This window comes from Aspergillus terreus, genomic scaffold (assembly GCF_000149615.1).
Source record: "Aspergillus terreus NIH2624 scaffold_16 genomic scaffold, whole genome shotgun sequence".
Classification (NCBI taxonomy): Eukaryota; Fungi; Ascomycota; class Eurotiomycetes; order Eurotiales; family Aspergillaceae; genus Aspergillus; species Aspergillus terreus.
This window is the reverse complement of record NT_165939.1, coordinates 524555-543953: the sequence shown is the minus strand read 5'-3', so window position 1 is coordinate 543953 and position 19399 is coordinate 524555. Positions and strand designations below refer to the sequence as shown.

Sequence of the window (19399 nt, the reverse complement as noted above, 5' to 3'; positions counted from 1 at the left end):
CCAATGGCAGGAAATGTGCTAGGCTTGAAGTAATGGCCAAATTCATATCTGAAATGAGGGGCGGAGCCTCGAGATCTCTGACTTCTGAGTACATCTGGTGGCGCCATACGGACCAATAGATGGTCAGAGGACTCGAGTCAGCCCTGGCTTATTTAGAGCACGATGAATCAGGCTTCAGTTTTAGGCAGCAAAGCGATTTCGAGCCTCAGCTACGTTGACTCTCTCTGACACACCCAGTGCACTGACTCTGACTGCAATCTTCAGAGGAGAAAAAGGCTACAGAAATGGAGTTTGATGATAATACTCCCCAGGAAACTATCGCTCGAGAGCGACTTCAGCAGGATTTTCTTTCTTCGATCACGTCTGAAATAACGAGGTCCAAAAAGCTGAAGAAGAACAAAAAAGGGCTTGAAAGCTACCTTAAAGATTCGTCCCTTGACATCAACTTCCAAATAGACGGCATCTCACCCTTGGCCAAGGCGACATCGCAATGGAGAGTGCTCGATAAACTCTTGCAGCACGAACGAATCGACGTGAATTTTTGCACCTCTGACGGCCGAACAAGCATCTTTTCCGCCGTGCAATGCCCACAAACCGAGTCATTAAGTCTCTTAATAAATAAAGGAGCTCTTCTTGACCAGAGGGATAATGAAGGCCGTACTCCGCTGTCACTGGCGGCAGAGCTTGGGCGTCTCGACCACGTGAGAATCCTTGTCGAAGCCAACGCGGATATTAATTCGGTGGACTCAAAAAGCTGGACGCCTCTATTTTGGGCACTTTGGAGACAGCATCCCGAAACGGTGAAATACCTCCTTTCGAATCAAGACGTGGATAGCGACTATCAAGATATCAAGGGCCGGACACCTCTAGGGATCGCTGCAGAGACTGGAAATGCCGAAAGTATAAGGTGCTTGATCAGTGCTAAAGCAAAGGGTCGACGAGTAACTGGGGGTGAACGCGACCTCCTGCTGTGGGCAATTTTTCAGCGAGATGTAGCGATGGTTGAGCTTTTACTCAAGGCTGACGAGAGTCTGGCGAATCATCGCGTGAAAGGTCGCACTCCACTGTCTATGGCCACAGAGCGTGGAGAAATTGGTATAACCAAGCTTCTCATCGCCGCAGGGGCGGATGTACATGCGCTAGATGAAGTCAGGTGGCCGACTCTGAACAAGTGGCTATTTGACACTTATCTTCCACCTGAAGAAATTCTGCTGGAAATTGAGCACTTCTCTACCAGCCATCACCCAACAAAACGACCTCCATTATCACTTGCAGCAGAATTCGGATATGTCGACATTTTACAGGTACTGCTTGATGCCAATGCAAAAGTCAATTCGGTTGATGCAGAAACGCGGACAGCGCTAGCATGGGCTGTTGAAAAGGGACATCACGAGGCAGTGAAGATTTTACTGGGCGTCCCCGGGATATCTGTAGACTGTCGAGATGCGACTGGTCGAACTCCGCTGATCATGGCAGCAAGTCTTGGTGAGCTCGACATATTCAAGCAATTACTCAGTTCGAATGCAGCCATCGACTCGGAGGATGAGCAGAAGTGGACATCCCTCTCCTGGGCTGTTGCGAATGGACATGAGCCGATAGTGAAGTTTCTCCTTAAAGAAACAGGAGTGAGTGTGAACTGTCAAGATAGACAAGGTCGCACTCCCTTTTCGCTGGCTGCAGAGCGTGGATTCATTCAGATCATGCATTTACTCATCCAAAGAAGGGCAAATAGGGCAAAAAGGGCAGATCCCCATGTCCCAGATAACGAAGGACATACAGGATTTTGGTGGTTTCTCAAAGCAAGGAATGATTTATCTATCAAGTCTTCGAATCCTTTGGTCCGGCCCCAGCTTGGTGGGACGATGAATCCTTCCGACCTCCCGTTATTGATCAAGGACCTAGAATCCCCAAATAAAAAAGATCGAAGCGGGCGCAACTGGCTCTCCTGGGCAGCCGAGTACGGCGACGACGAAGTTGTGCGGTATTTCCTAGACGAGGACTTGGTGGGTAAAGTGGACATAAACATCCGTGATGGAAGCGAAGACCCAATTTCGAGGACTCCATTGATTTGGGCGTTGGAGGGGGAACATAAAGCTTCAGTTAATTTGTTGAAAGACGGTGACACCATCTCTTTGCATTTATTGGTCGAAGGTATAAGTTCAATCGATCAAGAGAAGACAGTGGACATGGTGCTCGACCTTCTTATGACGGGCTATGATCCCAGCCAGCCTGACCAGAAAGGCAGAACTCCTCTGCACCTTGCATGTCTTGGGGAAAACGAGGAGCTTGTTGCAGCTTTGATCCTATCCAATGCAGATCTGAGGTCCAGAGATCATACTGGCCAGACCCCATTGCAGTATGCTCTGAGAGCGCGAAGAAAGCATATCGTGGATCTCATGCTCAATGCTCCATTAATAGAGCTCGAACCAGTTGCGTCAAAGGAATGGTTCGCATTGGGCGATAAACAGCATTCGTGGGTTCAAATCACTAGAAGGGGCCAAAGCTGGGGTTTCGAGCTGCAGTTAGTCGATGGACGGGAATGCAACTGGTTGCCCAGAGCAAAAGACACAAGACTGTGGTGAGTGGGATTCATGTTCAGGAACAGCCGCCATGATCCCGAACACTTTAAGTATCTGCGAGCAATCGTCAATATGGTCCGACTTACCGTGGAAGCTTGGTTTCCGTGAGGAGATCATCAAGGAGGGCTACTACTGGAACTATGCTCAGAAAGATTTTGGGTATCGGTCGGTTACCTATATTTCACTGAACTTCCCAAATAAGCAAGGGAAATGCGGTGATGCATGGGGAATCGCCTGGTGTAGCAAGACGACAGCAGAAGGGCTCGCTTATGGATTTATCAGCATGCTTCCACGCGGCGGGGTCCCTCATGAGCCTTCGGACTTTTTCAGACTGTTTCTTGAGACTCTACACCAGGAGTGGAAAGCAAAATGTTCTAATGCAAACACAAGGGTCGAGCTGCTGGTGAGTCTACTAATTTTATTACATGTCAAATGAGCAAAGCACAGAACTGATCCATGAGGACCTAATTACTAGCGGCATGATCAAGTCAAAAAGCGTGGTAGAAGTTACGGCCTAGTCGATGAGCTTGCTCAGGATGCTCTAGAGCGTGCAGAGCTGCGGCGATGCTTGCGATGTCACATTGAGGGACTCCTCGAAGCGGTTACTACTAATGTTTCACTTGAAATAGATGGTAAACTGCGGCTTAGAGAAGTGGTCAACAATATTGACCAGGCCGTGACCGCAAAGCTTGACCATCTGGAACAGGCTGCACGAGATCTCTTACAGATTGTACGTTGGGTCACAGAACTCCTCAAAAAATCTCATTCAGACACTAAGATCAACCCAATAGGAGCTTGCATGGGTCTCTACAAACGAAGCGGCAAGTTTAAAGCGTCTGAGCTGGATTAATGTGAGTGCAGTCTTCAAATGACTTGCGGAGCTGGCTGATAATCAAATCTTGATAGTTCATTTTTCTGCCGCTGATGTTTGTTTCAGTAAGCCGCTTCTACTCATGACACTCCTATGTGGAGACCTTGACTGATTGAATTCTAGAGCCTGTTTGGCATGAACGTGAACCTGCTCCAAGATAATCCGGATTGGAGGTGGGTTATATTATTTGGGTTTATGTCGCTTGTTACCACCGGCATTTTATGGTTGATCTCCAAGTGTATTCCTGTTCGTGCCTCCGATCGTATCATTCTAGGTTATAACACAGCAGAAAAACTGACATCCACACTTTAGCAAATGGTACAGGGTAATATGATCGGAATGTTCTCGCGCAAAAAAAGAGACAAGGCAAGCCCAAAGTCTTCAGTCTGATGCCGGGAGTCTCTTTGGTCTTGGGATGTTTGGCGGTCCAACTACTCGATGGGCCTTCTCACCATTCAGCGTGTGCCGACACAAACATTAGAATAGTCAAGTCTCTTATTTTGTTATTTGCGTTGAGTGTGATGCATCCTGCAACCTGTAAAGATACTTGGGAACTCGGCATTTCACGCCTACACGTAAGTATGACGCTGAATTGCAGCTCCTGGATTTCCGCATGTGCTGGATGAACCACAACCTGTCGGCCAGAGGAACCAGGCTTGGGCCCTTGTCTACATCTGTATCTAAGTGGGAGGTCAGTAGATGCGGAGGTACAGGCAATACGCTCCTTGCGACACATGACACGGCTACATTATCTGGCTCACTGTATATACGCATCGCTTGCTGAAATGTAAGATCCACTCCAATCGCTAGGGTGAAGTATCTATAGAGAACATGTAGCTACAGGTAGGGCTGTATAGGCCATAACACACCTGTAGCACCCCACGTTGGGCTAGTATAATCTCGCGCGTGATGAGATGACAGCCCAGAAAGCCCGCCAATAGCCCAATGATCTCAACTGGCGAAACGCAGTATCATCTTTTTGTTCAATGCTTCATGCACCGGCTCGACTTGACTCTAGGCGCTGAGCTTGATATGGAAATGCATTCGTCACTGCTAACGTGAATCGACAACAGAGGCAATGCCGGTAGTATTATCTTCCAGAATCGTGCCCCTTTCCCAACTATATTCCTCCCGACCTTGAAACCTCATTGGAACATAATTTCCCCTGGCAGATGTTAAGGTTTACGGCCTGCGGGCGGACAGGAAAGGGAACAGGCAACCTAGTGGCATACAGACGAAGGTTTAAATACACCTGTGGCCTCCCACACCAGTACAACACATTTTGAAGACACCAACAAGATGCAGAGAACTATGAACATCGGAGCTCGCTTGGGTCAGATTCTGAAAACCCTTTATCTGTTCGGAAAATCCGACATCCCCGTTGTTGTTCCGTCTTCAGTACGCATACCTAATCATCATAATAGTCTCAATCTAACCGAACAGACGGCAGTGGCTCTCATACTAGCAGGGCCGTCATCATTCAAGCTGCTGCTGAGGGCCTTTCTCTGGATCCAAGTGCACCTGCTCACATTCCAGGTATTGCCGTGAACCCTCTGGACTCGGACTATGACTAACCAATATCAAGGTCAAGAACCAAGTGTGTATGACCCTAGTCTCAGCAGTGTTCTTATATTGAACTGGATGAAAGATCGATGGCGTGGAAGAGGACCGTCTAGCAAAGGCTCATCGCCCACTACCATCCGGACGTATCTCCCTCGGACGTGCCTGGGTCTTGTACGTCATGTTGTTTGCCCTTATGTGGGCAGTGAGTGTCCACGCACGGACCGTCAAGTGTACCTTCGCCTACACGGTGGCCATCGTGGCATACAATGAGGGAGGATTAGCCAAGGTGCCTATCGTGAAGAACGTTATTGGGGCTATAGGATTGGCGTGTTATTGTTGGGGAGCAACGGTCATTCTGGGCATGTCCCTCATGATGCAAAGGGTCTTAAATCGCTCGAGCGAGGCTGACCGGACATCTAGACCATGGGAGAGAGCTTGGTGGCCTGAAGGCAATTGCCGTAATGATGATGGGTGCAATTTTTGCCACAACCGTCGGTATTCCCTCTAGAATCAAGAATACAGGTCTAATGAATGGAATCAGGGACATGCGCAAGATTTTCGGGACCGTTCAGGAGATGCATACATGGACCGGAAGACGATTCCCCTACTTATATCACAACCTGCGGCTCGCTGGTCGCTGGCTGTGCTTATGATGGCCTGGACCGTTGGTGTCGTCGCGTTTTGGCAGCCACCCGTTGCGGCCAGTGTAGCCTTGGCAGGGGTAGGCCTCCGTTGTCTTCATGGATATATCTCAAGCTACGATGAACGGCATGACTACGTGTCGTATTACTGGTATGGAGTAAGTGAGCTCAGTATTACTGTTTTTTCGAAATGTGCACGCGGCTTACAACTGGCCAACAGGTTTGGCTACTTGGAGCCAATGTACTTCCTCTTTTTGCTCGATTGAGAGGCGAGACCTAGGGGTCTGCTATCTTGAAGGCCTGGTTCAATCCATGGTTGTCAAGAATATACCTGGTACTTGATACTGGGTGAATGTTCTTGCTATGGATTGGTGATAGGTGGAGTATATTAACTACTGATTTCATGCTTCACTCTGGTGCCTGCCTCATAAGCGTAGGGCCCATGAATACTGTTCTGTCACCCTCCTTACTCTGGTCAGACTGCTCTTGTCAAAATCTCACGAGGAGACCTTGATAATACACCGTACCTATTTCAACACGTGGCTAATTTTTTGACTTATTCTTTCAGCATTATGCAGATGTGGTATTCTTCCTTTCGTAGACTGCAGGTCCGTTCTTCAGATTCCACACCTGGATCGCCTAGCCCACTTGCTGAGCTGCTTAAATGTTCTGGTGAAATGTACGTCCATCCCCCTCCTATCACAACATTCGCTGATGGCATACAGGGAAGCAGAACACGAGTTTGAAGTATCATTCGACCCCGGCCACAAAGCTCGTCAGTTCCCCCCATACTTCTGCGCGACATCATAACAGCTGATAAGGATACAGTGTAAAGAGAGAGATGGGCGCAGATGTCTGTCAACCAAGGACCAAATGCACCATGTTGCCCATCATTCACCCTGGTTGCAGCAGTTCTCCCCGATGGATGCAGAGCCCCTGCATGCAAATATGTGCTCTGCCCTCCGCAATTCTGAACCGAAGAGCATATCAATACTTAGCATGCTACAGTATCCCCCCACGGCAAATACGTGGATATATGCTACAACCTTGTCTGCTGCGCGCCTCCTGTCCACCCCTACCACGGTGCTGGGTTCTTGCCCTCGAACTTATTGCCATCCCCAAGACAAGAAGTGTCTGACACTGGAATTTTACTGGCTCATGGAAGGCGATCATACGAAGAAAGTCACCCTTTGTAGCCAGCGGTCCTTGAAGTTCCCCGACAACCCTAAAGGAGCCGGCTTTCGACCATGAGACTTGCGCCCTCATCAGATCCGGCGACACGATCAAAATGACCACCGACCACCCAGAGCTTCGGCCGCTTCCAGACTGGGAAATCATTGAGATGCAGTGGTTTATGAATAGGTGATCGCCTTGTCCGGGGTCGCACATGTTGACTGGGAGGTAGACGACTATGACGACGACGACGACCATTACTGGGGTATGGAGGACTTTGAGGTGTTGTCAAACCACACCTACAGCCATATTTTACACCTTACATACCACTAAGTGGGTTGCCCATTCTTGGTAGTGTAATGGTCATTTTTGGTTGACATATTCTTACTATCCGGTCCTACCGCAGTAAGAAAACAATCGTGCTTTAAAACTGGCCTTAGATCAGCCCTTAACCGCTTGCGGGATGAATCGGAATCCTAAACATATGCCCAGGTTACTGGGATAGTCGGACCGATTACTAGCCATAGTCTGCGCCGGGGAGCAATCCGAGATATCGCCTATCTTCCGTCCCATGCTACTGTACCGGAAATAGCAGAAGAAACAGCTGTCCACTTCGCTAATCACTTTCAATGCTGGCGGTTATAAGGGTTAGAACCGAGATTACATTGGTCCGTCTGAAGCGCTGATATACTGTCAAACCACATCTACAGCCATATATCACACCTTACATACCACTAAGTGGGTTGTCCATTTTTCGTAGTGTAATGGTTATTTTTGTTAACAAGTGTCTAACTCTGAGACTCCGGCCGTCACCGATCTGACGAAGGCAGTTCTTCGCACTGAAGCCGGATCGGGATAACAGCCATTGGCTTCTTCGCGCAGGACCGCAAACCAGTGCCTGAATATCTTCGTAAGCTTTCCAATATTCAAGGTATCATGCATCCATCCTAACGAAAATAGGCACTATCCTCTCTGATTACAAGTTGGCCTGTGGAAACGCGCCGGGGACGGAGGCCCTTGTTAGAGCTCGTCTCGATGCCATCTTTCTGACTGTCCTTGCGAGGAAGAAACGCGAGCAATTGGACAGAGAGGTTCCGAAAACTCACACAGCTCATACAAATCGGTTCACTTTTAATATGAAAAGAAGACTTGCTAACAGACTCGAGACCCTTACCACCACCGGATTCGCCATGGAGGAGGATGTTTAAAGCATATTTATGACTTGCTTTCTATGTAGCGTGATACAGGACTTAATCCTTTAATCTCTAATGGCTAGTTGAAGAATCTGCAAGCAGTCAATTGCCAGGAATTTGGTCTATTCCTGCGACGTGTTTTCATGGCAGATAGATCTGATACTCAAAAAGTTACAGTCTCAATCCGAAGAAGGCCAAATCAAACAACAAGCCCACAATAAATACCTACTGATAGTCACTTCTGCCTACTAGTCTGAAGGATATACACGTCACCGAATCCAAAAATACAAACCGATCGAAATTTTAAAGAAGGTTTTTGTCTAGGGGTTCAATCCTCAACCGAGGTCTCAAGGGAGTTGTGCACAGATCCTGGGATTATAACGCTGGATAGCCGCCCCTTAGCTCTTTTAATGAGAGCATCCGAACTAGAATCAGCGCGTTGGCTGGGAACTGTGTTATGCGCAGATTCCGCTCGAAAGAACATCTGGCGTGAAAGGGGGCAGCCACATGTTAGGGCCTATGGAAGATGTACCAAGGAAGCAACATGTTTCACATGCAGTGCCTACAACTAGCTACAAACGTAAATGCGTCAGACTTCTTTAGATTGATAAGAATTAACGACGCACACGGCAACGAAAGAGTTATTCAAGGCCTTCTGCAGGCCACCGAAGCCAGGCGAGCGTTATCTGCATCCACAACAGACTTTTAACTGGAAGAAGACTGGATGATGGTCATATCATCGGGCCGATGCTTTCCCTCCGGCTCTATACCAAACCCCGAGGTTGGTACAGAAGGAGTCCGCCCCAGAAGCAATTCTCTCATGACCTTTCCACTGCCCGGCCCGAGGGCCACTCCGTCACTATTATGGCCAGTATTGATATAGAGACTACAAAGAATGGTCCGGAGTTCGTGAGCTATTCTTACCATCTTTGTATGGTCATTATGCCGACCCACTATATTCTAAACGCGACGGACTATCTCAAGGTAGGTAGTTGGTGATCCACATCACAGTAGTCCTCCTATACCATTTACCAGGTTCGCCCAAGCAACATCTCTCTCTGAGTTTCTCATTGACCTTGTCTACGCCGGCCACCAAGGCACAATTGTTGCATTCAGCAACCACCTGTCAGATGCAAGCAAGTGAACGCATACCCCTGACTTGGTGTATTTCTCCACGCAGAAGAGTAAACATAGAGGCAATTGTCACGAGGGTCTCCATGAACAATGAGATGACTTAGAAAGATGAGAGACTTGTACCAGCCTATGAAGCGACATTGTCAGTCAGCACCATTCCCCTGCGCGTGGTCGGGGAGGAACCATACTATACATAAAGCGACTGTCTCCACTAGGAATTCTTGACGCCTGTTGGAATATAGAGCATTATACTTAACTAATGCCATGGTGAAGCTCTAAGAACAGGGCTAGGGGTACTACTATGACGCAAAAGTTACAAGATCCTGAACCTTTGGACATTTGTGAACAGTGAAGTGTACGATATCCTTTGTTTATTGTCAGAAATCTGCCATCAATATACAAGCAATGACGACCTAATGTCTTGTATACTACTAACCAGGGTAGGGATGATAGTAAAGAAACCCTGCCTTCTCACCCAGCAGATGTCTAAGATCATCCTTTCGCATGAAATCTTGCCTCTACTCAAGTACTCTAAAATGCTCTATCCTGTTCTACCTGAGAAATCTGTTTGCATGGTTTCCACGGATTCCCACCAAGACATGTACGTAGGCGTCCAGAATGAGGCTTCACCGACTTATGCTGCTTGCCGAGACAACCCTTTACCCCATACGGATTTACTGCTGTACATTCATTATTACTATACAGGGTGACTGGCTTCCCTCAAGTGACAAGCAAACAGAGAATCAATATTCATTTTCTCCTGTCCATTCCAATATTGACTGCTTTTTCTTCACTCGCTCCCTTCACCCGTCCTCCACGGCTCAGGCATATATACCCCTTCATTCCCCCCTCTTCCTCCCTCCACTTCTCCCTATCCTCATCACTTCCTCAGTCAGGATGGCCTGATGGACATTATGATCCCCTTCGCTTCTAGGTGCTTGGGCACTTTTTGGTAGCGTGATGATCTGTTGGTCAATATGTCATTGTATTCTTTGGCCATGTAGCCCATGTCATCCTCCTAGGCGATGAACTATTTATCACTTGGACCTCTTAGAATAGGGTGTAAGCCCTGCAATGTGTTGCTTCGTCCATCACGACAAAGCGTGACACCGTGAGGGAGAGGTAAGTTGATCAGCATAAAACCTTTCCAGCTGCAGCTTGCTAATATGATCCAACATTTACTTAGACTGCAAGTCCTGAACCATAAGCTGGCCAGTCTCAATAACCGTCGTCAAAAAAACCTTGAGCGACAAGTAAGTCAAGCGATATATAGCACGTCGAACAGCAGTTTGCTAACATGATTGATCATTCCTTAGCCTACGTCATTTGAACATGAAGCCCGAAAAGCTTGTGCATGTGTCGCCGTCCTCGAATGAGCTCCTGAGGGCAGAAATACTGGCGGCCTGCCCCGCCGAACTGACTGGGCAAGTTTGTCTTTCCCAGCTTGCACGGCTGTCTGCATTGCGAGGCTAGTCCTCATTATATATAAGCGTCATCTTGCCCGTGAAATGTGGCTGCTTCCACGTGCAGCCCTCCTGCATGAGGGTCGTGCACGGAAACCCATGCGACGACGGCCTGTGCATGTTAGGACATGACTGTCCCGGCGCCAGGGTGGAAAATTACGCGAACGAGGGGGTAGACGTCCACTTGCTGGGGCCAGATAGGCGGGCACTGAATGCAACAATTGTGCGTCCAACTGTGTCTGGCATAGACAAGGCTAATGAAGCATTCGGGCTATTCCTGTGTAATTGTCCAAGCTGCATGAAAAGTGGCTGCACCAGTTCTCTCGCAACTCCATCGACCGCGTCAATCTGGCCTTCATGGGTCATATATATATGTCGGCAATACCTGCTGTCCGTCCCTGTGCAATACCGGCCCAACGAAATTGCAGGGTCGACTTCGAGGCTGGATGGCAACGCAGGAGGATTCGCCGTTGAAAGGCTGTATCCTGGCCGACAATTGTGGCCTCGGAAAAACGATCACAGTCCTTTCCCACATCTTCTATACCGCTGAGCGCGCCGCCCGCCAGTCCGTCAATCCGAATCCGCCTCCCTTCACACCGACGCTCATCCTATGCCCCGCCATTCTGTTCCCAACGTGGCTCGGGGAGATAGGAGCGCATTACGGCAGACTACAGAAGAAAGCAGTGACCGTTGATACGTTAGACGAGCTGCAGGTGCGTCTCATCGACTTGGCCCCCGACGACTCCGCCACCTTGCGCCCCACTAGATCCTGCTCCTGGTGCCCTCTAATCTGCTGGTGGACGAACGGCCACCGCCCAAGCTCGTCCCGCTGGGTCGGACCCGGCAGCAGGTGCTGATGGTGACGCCCAGCAACGATGCCATGAACAACCTCGCTTGCACCGCACAGGAGATTGCGAACTCCGTCGTTATCGACCACCAGGCTATGGTGATCCGCCTCTACGCAAGTGAGACAGAGGTCGCTATAGCGCTGCATCTCGCCAACCGCGAACGCCACGTCGCGCCGAATGCCCGTCTATCCATCCCGCAGAGGGCGCTAGCCGAGGCGGTGGTACAGATATTAATTGCCTGCGGCTGCGGACCGGGAGACTCCCTGCAGCACCTGGAGAAGAGCGACACGATCCCGATCGCAATGCTGAAGCCGTGGCACGTTACCGGCTCGGCCTGAATGGTCCAACAAGAAAAGGGCCCGGCCGACAGTGATGGAGAAGGCGAGGGAGAAGAAACAGAAGGCGACCACGGGCATGACGCGGCCGATCCAGTGAAGGAATACCGTCGTTTCGCCGAGGCCAAGGACTGGGACCCCGAAAACCCCCGGTGAAGGGAGGCGTGTTCGCGGACGCGTGCGGACTAAGTAAGACTGTGACGTCGTTGACAACCTTCGTGGTGCGATCCCATGATGCATGGCTGTACAGGCTGACATTGGTGCTGGCGCCCAAGAATGTCCTGGACGTATGGGTGGAAGAAGTGTGTTCTCTGATCGAGTGGCACGGGAATGCCACCTTCAACCTCTCTCCTGTGATTGATAAACTATTCGTTAATATCCGGCAGAGCCTGGGGTATCGGGCGCTATAGGTTGCGGGCTACATCCATTCCCTCTTGTCTTAGCCGGAGAAGTATGCCGGATTCCGGCGGTTTATCGATTTCTACGAGGACGGCGCGGTCTTTGACCCGGAAAAGTAGGAGAGCTTTACAAAATCACAAACCTGCTGCGCTACACCCTGCAGCTCGCGGACATCGTCGTTAGGACCACCTTCGGGGCCAGCCAGCCTCTGGTTGTCGACAGTCTCCAGCCCGAACTGGTCGTGATCGATGAGGCCGTACGCGCCATCGAGCCCGAGCTCTGGTCGCTGCTCGCCGATTACGCAGGAGCCGACCGACGGTGACGTGGATGCCGTCATTGATGGCATTATGGTCATCCGTGAGTTGATCTTGCGCACTTACCACCAGAGTCACCCTACCACTGGCCTGCTGACTGACCTTCGCGTTTACCGTGAGTAGGGTCGTCTTGCCAACTCTGCAGTAGAGCAACATTCTGACTCTTCTCTTAGATGAACAACGCAGGCGCAACGTACCTTGGACAGACTACAAGTCAGTAGTCTACGCCACAGGTACGTGGCCAGGGTCTACTACCACCCGGATCAAGCAGGTGACCAAGCGACCTTGCAAAGGCAGTGGGACACAGTCCAAGGGCTCATCAAGGTCCACTCTGGTCCCACGAGACCGTTGCCTCCGATGCAGCCCAGGAGGGTGGCTCATGGTGCCTGCGGTGCCTTGGGCACCTTGTTGACGCCCCCGATGGAGATTTTGTCTGCTGTTTTGCCCCCGGCCGCCGCGCCTGCACCCGCTGTCAAGCGGTGCGCCACGCCTGCCGCCCGGTAAGTCATTCCCCTTGCTGTCCTGGCTATAAGGCATGCTAACGTGCGGTAATAGGCGGGGTCCCAGCACAGCGGATTAGGTTTTGATAGGTGTCAGCACCCCTACGCTAATCATCGCCGGCCAATTCAGGACATACACTCAGTGGATAAGGAAAGCTGGACCAGCGTTTGATAGGTACCTATCCATGATATTCCTACCGTATATATGACCACTGCGGTGGTTCCGCAGGTATGCCAGGCATATCTACCCTGTTCTTTCCAGCATTGTCTATCAGGATGTTCCCACCTTTGTCTCTCCATCTCTATCTTCTGTCTGTTCCTGTATCAATCTCCACCTCCCTGGCTCTCTGTTTCTTTCGGCTAAATCAACCCTTCGCCACTCAGCTTTTACCATCATGTCCATCTCATTTGGCTCTCTCCCCACCCAACCTGCGGCCAATAACGAGTACATCCCCCAACACTCCCTCACTTTATCTATGCAGACTGCTAATTACTGAAGAATCCCTGTTCTAGTGAACGGAGGTCCCGCCTCCGCGGCAATTGAGGTGACTAACCTGAACAACGCCATTCGTGCCAACGTGTCGGCAATGAACATCATCGACCTCCATCCCATCCAGAAGGCAGTCATAGCCCGTCATGGTAAATACCAATGGAGACATGACAGTCGTGGCCAGGCCGCGCACTGGGCGTGCTCTGGGCGTCATCCTTGGGGCCCTGCACAGTTTAACCCCCATATCCCCCCTTCAAGGGAATCGTGACCGAATTCGAGAGCTGTTGCAGTGGGGGAACTACAACCAGCGGTCGTCATCGGAGCTACCTTGCTTGAGTGTACTATGGCCCAGAGCAAGCGCATGCGCAAGAGACCTTATGAAGGCAACGGAACATGGGCCAGGGCCTGCAGGGGGCCGAGTCTACGCGGCCCGACCGCCCTGGCCTCTCCCCCACGCCAAAGCTATCCATTAGGAGAATCCCAAAGGATACTTCGATGGAAGAGTTACGCCAATGGCTCCTCACACTTGGGGTTCGACCAGATAGCCTCCACCCCGCAAAAGAGACGGCGAAGCACCGTGATTCTCGTAGGTATGTTGCCACTCCCTTCGCCATTCCTCTACGCTCCTTCTCTGGCTTCCTTTCATTTGAGTCTCTCTACTCTTTTCCATCCAGTTTCTGCATTTTGTTTCGTACCCACCGTTTAGTTACGATGAGTGCTAATCATCCTTTGGTGATCCAGAACCTACACGCAATGGACGTGCTTCGCAACATTCGCCAGCACCGAAGAGGCCACGAGCGCGAAGAGTGTTCTTGATGGGCAGTGGGCTGGGGAAAACAAACTGGAGGTGGAATATGCTCGCGTCGCACAGGCGAATAACCATCGCCATCGACAGAGGCAAGCAAGAAGGGAGAGGCGGAGCCGTTAGATTAGTAGACATAACCACGACAAATTGATCCCGTGGGGTTTTTTTCTCTCTATCTGTCAACCAACATGACCATTACGCTACCAAAAATGGACAACCCGCTTCGTGATATGTAAGGTGTGATATATGGCTATGGCTATTCTCGTAGTTTGACACTAGGTATCTTTCTTTGTTGTTCAATTCTTTCCATTCTTGCCGTTGAGCCCATTTGTGTTTCTCATGGAAATCTGGAAGCCAGAGGTTTCTTCCCTACCTGTTGAATGGAGTTAAGATAGTGTATTGAACTTGGCTTCTGGCAATATAGGCCGTGCCGAAGTGTAACCGGGGGTCCGAGCTGTTAAAAGTACCTTACCTAGTACAGCAATCACATGCAGATCCGCGATCACTCCATAGTCGCACTTCTTCTCCTCTCTTTCTCCCTTCCACTCCAATTCTACCCAGATAAGGTAATCATCCACATCCACAATGGCGAGTGTAGCCACGATAGAAGGCCCTTCGCCCAAGCAAGAGGCGCCTCCCGTATTGCCCGATCAGCAAACATCGCAAGGTCAACCGCCTCCCGCAGCCTCGGCACCAGCAGTGGAATCTCTCCACCTTGAATCCAACCCGGACACAGAACCCAACTACCCTACGGGATCGGAGTTCTGGTTCACCATCCTCGCCACCTGCGTGATCCTCATTCTCGGCGGCCTCGACGCCAACATTGTCGCGACCGCCGTGCCGAGCATCACCGACCACTTCCATACGGTTGCCGATGTCGGCTGGTACTCGTCCGCCTTTCGACTCTGCACATGCGCGTTCCAATTCGGGTTCGCGAAGCTGTACCAGCTTTTTTCCATCAAAGCTGTCTTTCTGATGAGTGTGGGAATCTTCCTGGTTGGCTCGTTGCTCTGTGCCACGGCGGCTTCGTCGATGATGTTTGTCCTAGGGAGAGCAGTCACAGGCCTCGGATTCGCCGGGAATTTGGCCGGGTGTTTCGCCGTAGCTGTGCGGATTCTGCCGCTTCAGAAGCGACCAGCGTATGTGGGGTTGATGACCTGCGTTGAATCGCTTGCAATCATTGCCGCGCCGATCGTGGGCGGCGCACTGACGCAGTCTCTAGGTTGGAGATGGTGTTTCTGGTAGTGCTCCCGTCGCAGGCTTGCCCAATAGCTTCACTGATGTCCGCGTAGGATCAACCTTCCCATTGGCGCTGTATCTTTGGCGGCCATGTTCTTCCTCTTGTCAGACCCAACAGCCCGTCAGGAAGACGACCTCACCCTAGCTCAAAAGATTCGAGAGCTCGACCTCGTCAGTAACTGCTTGTTCATCCCATCTCTAACGGCGCTGTTCATTGCACTATCCTGGGCTGGAACAAAGTACCCCTGGTCCGATGGGAAAGTGATCGGGTTGTTCGTTGTCTTCGGCGTGTTACTGGTCGCCTTCCTCCTCAATCAGTATCGACGGGGGGACTCGGCTGCACTCCCATTCCGTATCCTTAAAAGCCGCAACGTCATCGCCGGCTTCATCTACACAGCGTGCACGAATTCCATGACAAACGTCCTGGAGTGGTATCTCCCAACTTACTACCAAGTTGTCCGATCTCGGGTAAGTTTGCCAGTTCATGCCCATGGAAAAAGCACTGAATCTTATCCTCTTTTAGACTCCTGCCGAGAGCGGCTATCTGATGATCCCCATCCTCGTGGGAATGATGCTCGGGCTCTTTCTCCACGGCATCGGCACCTCCACCTTCGGCTACTACGCCCCCTTCATGGTCTTCGGCTCCATCTGCATGCCCATTGCCGCAGGCCTGATGACCACATACAACCCCCAGCTCTCCCTTGCCCAGGTCATCCTCTATTCTGGATTCGCAGGCTTCAGCGGAGGTATCGGCTTCCAAGGCTCCCAGACCGCCGTGCAGTCGACACTAAGTTCAGCGGACGTCAACCTGGGCATTGGGGTCATCTTGTTCGGGCAGAGTATGGGGCCGGCGGTGTTCATCGCCATTGCCCAGGTGATATTTACGAATCAGCTATCGTCGACCTTGGATGATATCGTACCGGGTTTGACCCCTGCGTACATTGAAAGTCATGGACTCGGTGATCTTCGGAAAATGGTCCCCGCGCAGCGGTGGGATGAAGCTGTGGCTGGCATCGATCGGAGCCTGGTTCGGACCTGGTACCTGACTGTCGGACTGGCGTGCACAACCCTGGTGGGAAGTCTCTTGATCGAATGGCGCTCGGTGAAGCAGAAGCAGTCGTGAAAGGTGCTCGCTTTATCCAGACCTGAAATCCATCACTTGGCGCATCGTACGGAGGCATGGTATCACCTTGGGCACCTGCTGCAGTGTGTTAACTGAGCTAGCTGGTGTCGGGAGCGCCCAGGCCGCCCCCGAAGGGTCCTATGTGCAGGAGAATGAACCCAGTTTACTCAAAACAAAAATGAGAGGCATACTGCTTTCGATCGGTTTCCGCCACGTGCTTTCATATATTGATGGGTTTCTTGGTCGATATGTACTGGGCTATAGTGCTTTTTGAAAATTCATCATGCGGACTATAGTTGGCCTAAGTGCACTGTGCAACTGAGCAGATGGTACTCCCTGTTATCAACCCCGTCGTCAGATATGCTAGGTGTTTACGTTCAAGGATGTGACACTGCATGACCTCTCCAGGCACGCCTCACAAGTCACCAACATCGAGTCGTCTGAACTTCTCTCCCAGGAATACGCTATACTTCATTTGGCAGGTGTCATGAGAAACTCAGACAGCAATCTATTGACTTCCCATATAGATAGTGACCCCCAATGAATGCTATTGTATCGCCATAGTTTTTCTTCTCACTCTTAACTTAGTCAATAACTTTTCTCTTCACGCCGATAGCTGACGGGATGCTGTTCTGGGTGATTTCTGCTTTTGCTGGTCTAGCGTTGATGGCCATATACGTACATTCGGGGCGGACTCGTATCGCTGATACTAAGGCGTGTTTGTGGACAGAGTCTCATTCATTCGCACGACAACCCAATTCAAACGCCAGCCTGGTCTCTGTCTTTCCACCTAGCCGGCGCTTCATTTTACAAGGTCCTCTCAACGCTCCGGATGCTCATGACAGATTCAGTGACGGGAACCAGTACACACCAACCGGCTTCACCATGACTGATATCAAAAACCTGGGCAGATTCCCCGACTATGCCGCACTGAGCGGTGTTCCATTACCTGGGCCTTATCTGGATTTCAACATCGACAAGGCTCTGCCACGCCCGCACCGCCCATTCCGATGGGCCTATCACCAAACAATGTATATTAATCCCATAAGTAGGCCCATCCCTGAATAAATACTAACAATGTACAGCCCTGTCCAAGATGGACTACGACTGGTGGATCGAACTGGACAACACGTACCGGGACCGAATCGAGCAACGAAAAGAACTCCGCCGAAAGTACAGGCACTTGGTGATGGACAGTCTTCCTGGCTCAGAGATGGCATGCAGGGAGCTGATGGAAATGGTGGTGCAATTTCTCTGCGCGCGATATCCTCACTACTTTTCCTGTGACGGGACAACCCTGCACAACGAGATCCTCGGAGCGACGCAGAATATCACTACATCCCGTCCGCTGGACGTCCTCTTTGACCATGTGCCTGAAGACTTCGCAATCATGATACGCGACAGCCAGACTGGCGAGTACTTCTTCCGTGCAGGTATCATCTGCGCATCGATGGGATGGACCCTCGGTGATAAACTGGGTCTTGGACTGGATCAAATTCACGAGCCGGTTCCTGACTATCAGGAACGGATGGGGTTTTCAATGAAGCGGTACGTTGTTAAGCTCTCTTGCACGAGCAACGTGATATGGGGCTAACATGTATTTGCAGATACTTCGCCAAGATGCCAACAGATAAACCTATTCAACGCGGGGCTTGGAGCATCGAAGCGGGAAAGACTCTTCTCCTTCCAAAGGATCATCCCGAGATCCTGAAAGAACCTCACCAGGATCCGGACCTTTCATTGGAGGACTGCTATCTTCGGGTGGATTGGCAGACGCTCCGTCGGCTGCCATTGTCCGGTGCGGTGGTGTTCAATTTCAAGGCACATTTCACCCCGGTCGTTGAGTTTCGGGATGAGCCAGGGATTCCACGTCTCTTGCTGAAAATATTGAAGGATAGCAAGAGGTCCCTTTTGGAATATAAGAAGACGTGGCCTGTCGAGCACGTTGTTGTTCCGCACTTGGAGCAGTGGGCCGAGGAACAGGAAAATGTAGGACTAGTGGTTAAAGAGTCGGAAGTATCCACGTTAGAGGACAGTCCGTACTTTCCGGGCTGGGAGGCCAAATGGCGTCGTCAGCAGGGCTTTTAGCAACCTGGCGTTCAAGGTAGAGGAATATATATTGGTCATGTCGGGTGAATCAGAGGGGAAAGGATTGGATGGGTAATAGCAACCGGTTTCTGGCAGTATCCACATGTCGAATCCTTCGATATACCATGAAGTGATCATCCTCATTGATCCAGATATTCTCCATGAAGTCGGTCGTCATTCGAGATGCCAACATGTAGATATGGTTGCCGCTAACCCGATACAGTATGTATGTTGAGAAAATGACTAAGCTGTGGGGCAACTGGTCAACGGCCAATAAAACTACGGATTGGTCAAACGAAGGATTCCACCTGTACCTACGGAGTATACCGACAGCACTCCGCGGCAGGAATTCGGGGTTTGGAGGTTCTGGGTTCAAAATCTTCGCAGAAATGATAATGGATGTTTCCCAACTACTTATCCGAAGTCGCATCCAGACTCTTCCTGGTGATTATGCGGACGCAGGATCATAGCCAGAGCGATGATACAGAGCCGCCACTCTCAATGGGGCTGCTGCTGGGGACATGGGAGATCCCGATTTTAACAAAGAGGGAGGTTGCAGTGGTATTTGCCGTGCTGCTGATATGGATGGTCTGGAGACTCAAACAGGCAAGTATTCTTTTATCTCGCCTACAATACAAAAT

General features: G+C 50.6%; 6 protein-coding genes across 6 annotated transcripts; all 6 read left to right on the top strand.

Moving 5' to 3' along the window:
• Positions 1–284: 284 nt before the first annotated feature.
• Positions 285–3762, top strand: ATEG_10145 (uncharacterized protein; the record flags this gene model as incomplete). Its single annotated transcript, XM_001209447.1, has 6 exons — positions 285–2578; positions 2631–2982; positions 3055–3309; positions 3371–3430; positions 3486–3515; positions 3574–3762. 6 exons carry the CDS (start codon positions 285–287, stop codon positions 3760–3762), a joined length of 3180 nt encoding a protein of 1059 aa, XP_001209447.1.
• A 987-nt stretch (positions 3763–4749) lies between these two features.
• Positions 4750–5934, top strand: ATEG_10144 (uncharacterized protein; the record flags this gene model as incomplete). The annotated part of the gene is made up of 5 exons (XM_001209446.1): positions 4750–4848; positions 5036–5047; positions 5099–5317; positions 5555–5812; positions 5875–5934. The coding sequence occupies 5 exons, from the start codon at positions 4750–4752 to the stop codon at positions 5932–5934; spliced, it is 648 nt and encodes a 215-aa protein (XP_001209446.1).
• Positions 5935–11063: 5129 nt separating this feature from the next.
• ATEG_10143 (uncharacterized protein) lies at positions 11064–11803 on the top strand (the record flags this gene model as incomplete). Its single annotated transcript, XM_001209445.1, has 2 exons — positions 11064–11330; positions 11384–11803. The coding sequence occupies 2 exons, from the start codon at positions 11064–11066 to the stop codon at positions 11801–11803; spliced, it is 687 nt and encodes a 228-aa protein (XP_001209445.1).
• A 1605-nt stretch (positions 11804–13408) lies between these two features.
• On the top strand, positions 13409–14209 carry ATEG_10142 (uncharacterized protein; the record flags this gene model as incomplete). The annotated part of the gene is made up of 4 exons (XM_001209444.1): positions 13409–13458; positions 13513–13652; positions 13794–14093; positions 14178–14209. 4 exons carry the CDS (start codon positions 13409–13411, stop codon positions 14207–14209), a joined length of 522 nt encoding a protein of 173 aa, XP_001209444.1.
• Positions 14210–14893: 684 nt separating this feature from the next.
• Positions 14894–16670, top strand: ATEG_10141 (uncharacterized protein; the record flags this gene model as incomplete). Its single annotated transcript, XM_001209443.1, has 3 exons — positions 14894–15447; positions 15601–16015; positions 16071–16670. The coding sequence occupies 3 exons, from the start codon at positions 14894–14896 to the stop codon at positions 16668–16670; spliced, it is 1569 nt and encodes a 522-aa protein (XP_001209443.1).
• An 885-nt stretch (positions 16671–17555) lies between these two features.
• Positions 17556–18758, top strand: ATEG_10140 (heme-dependent oxidative N-demethylase family protein; the record flags this gene model as incomplete). Its single annotated transcript, XM_001209442.1, has 3 exons — positions 17556–17607; positions 17756–18218; positions 18278–18758. 3 exons carry the CDS (start codon positions 17556–17558, stop codon positions 18756–18758), a joined length of 996 nt encoding a protein of 331 aa, XP_001209442.1.
• Positions 18759–19399: the final 641 nt, after the last annotated feature.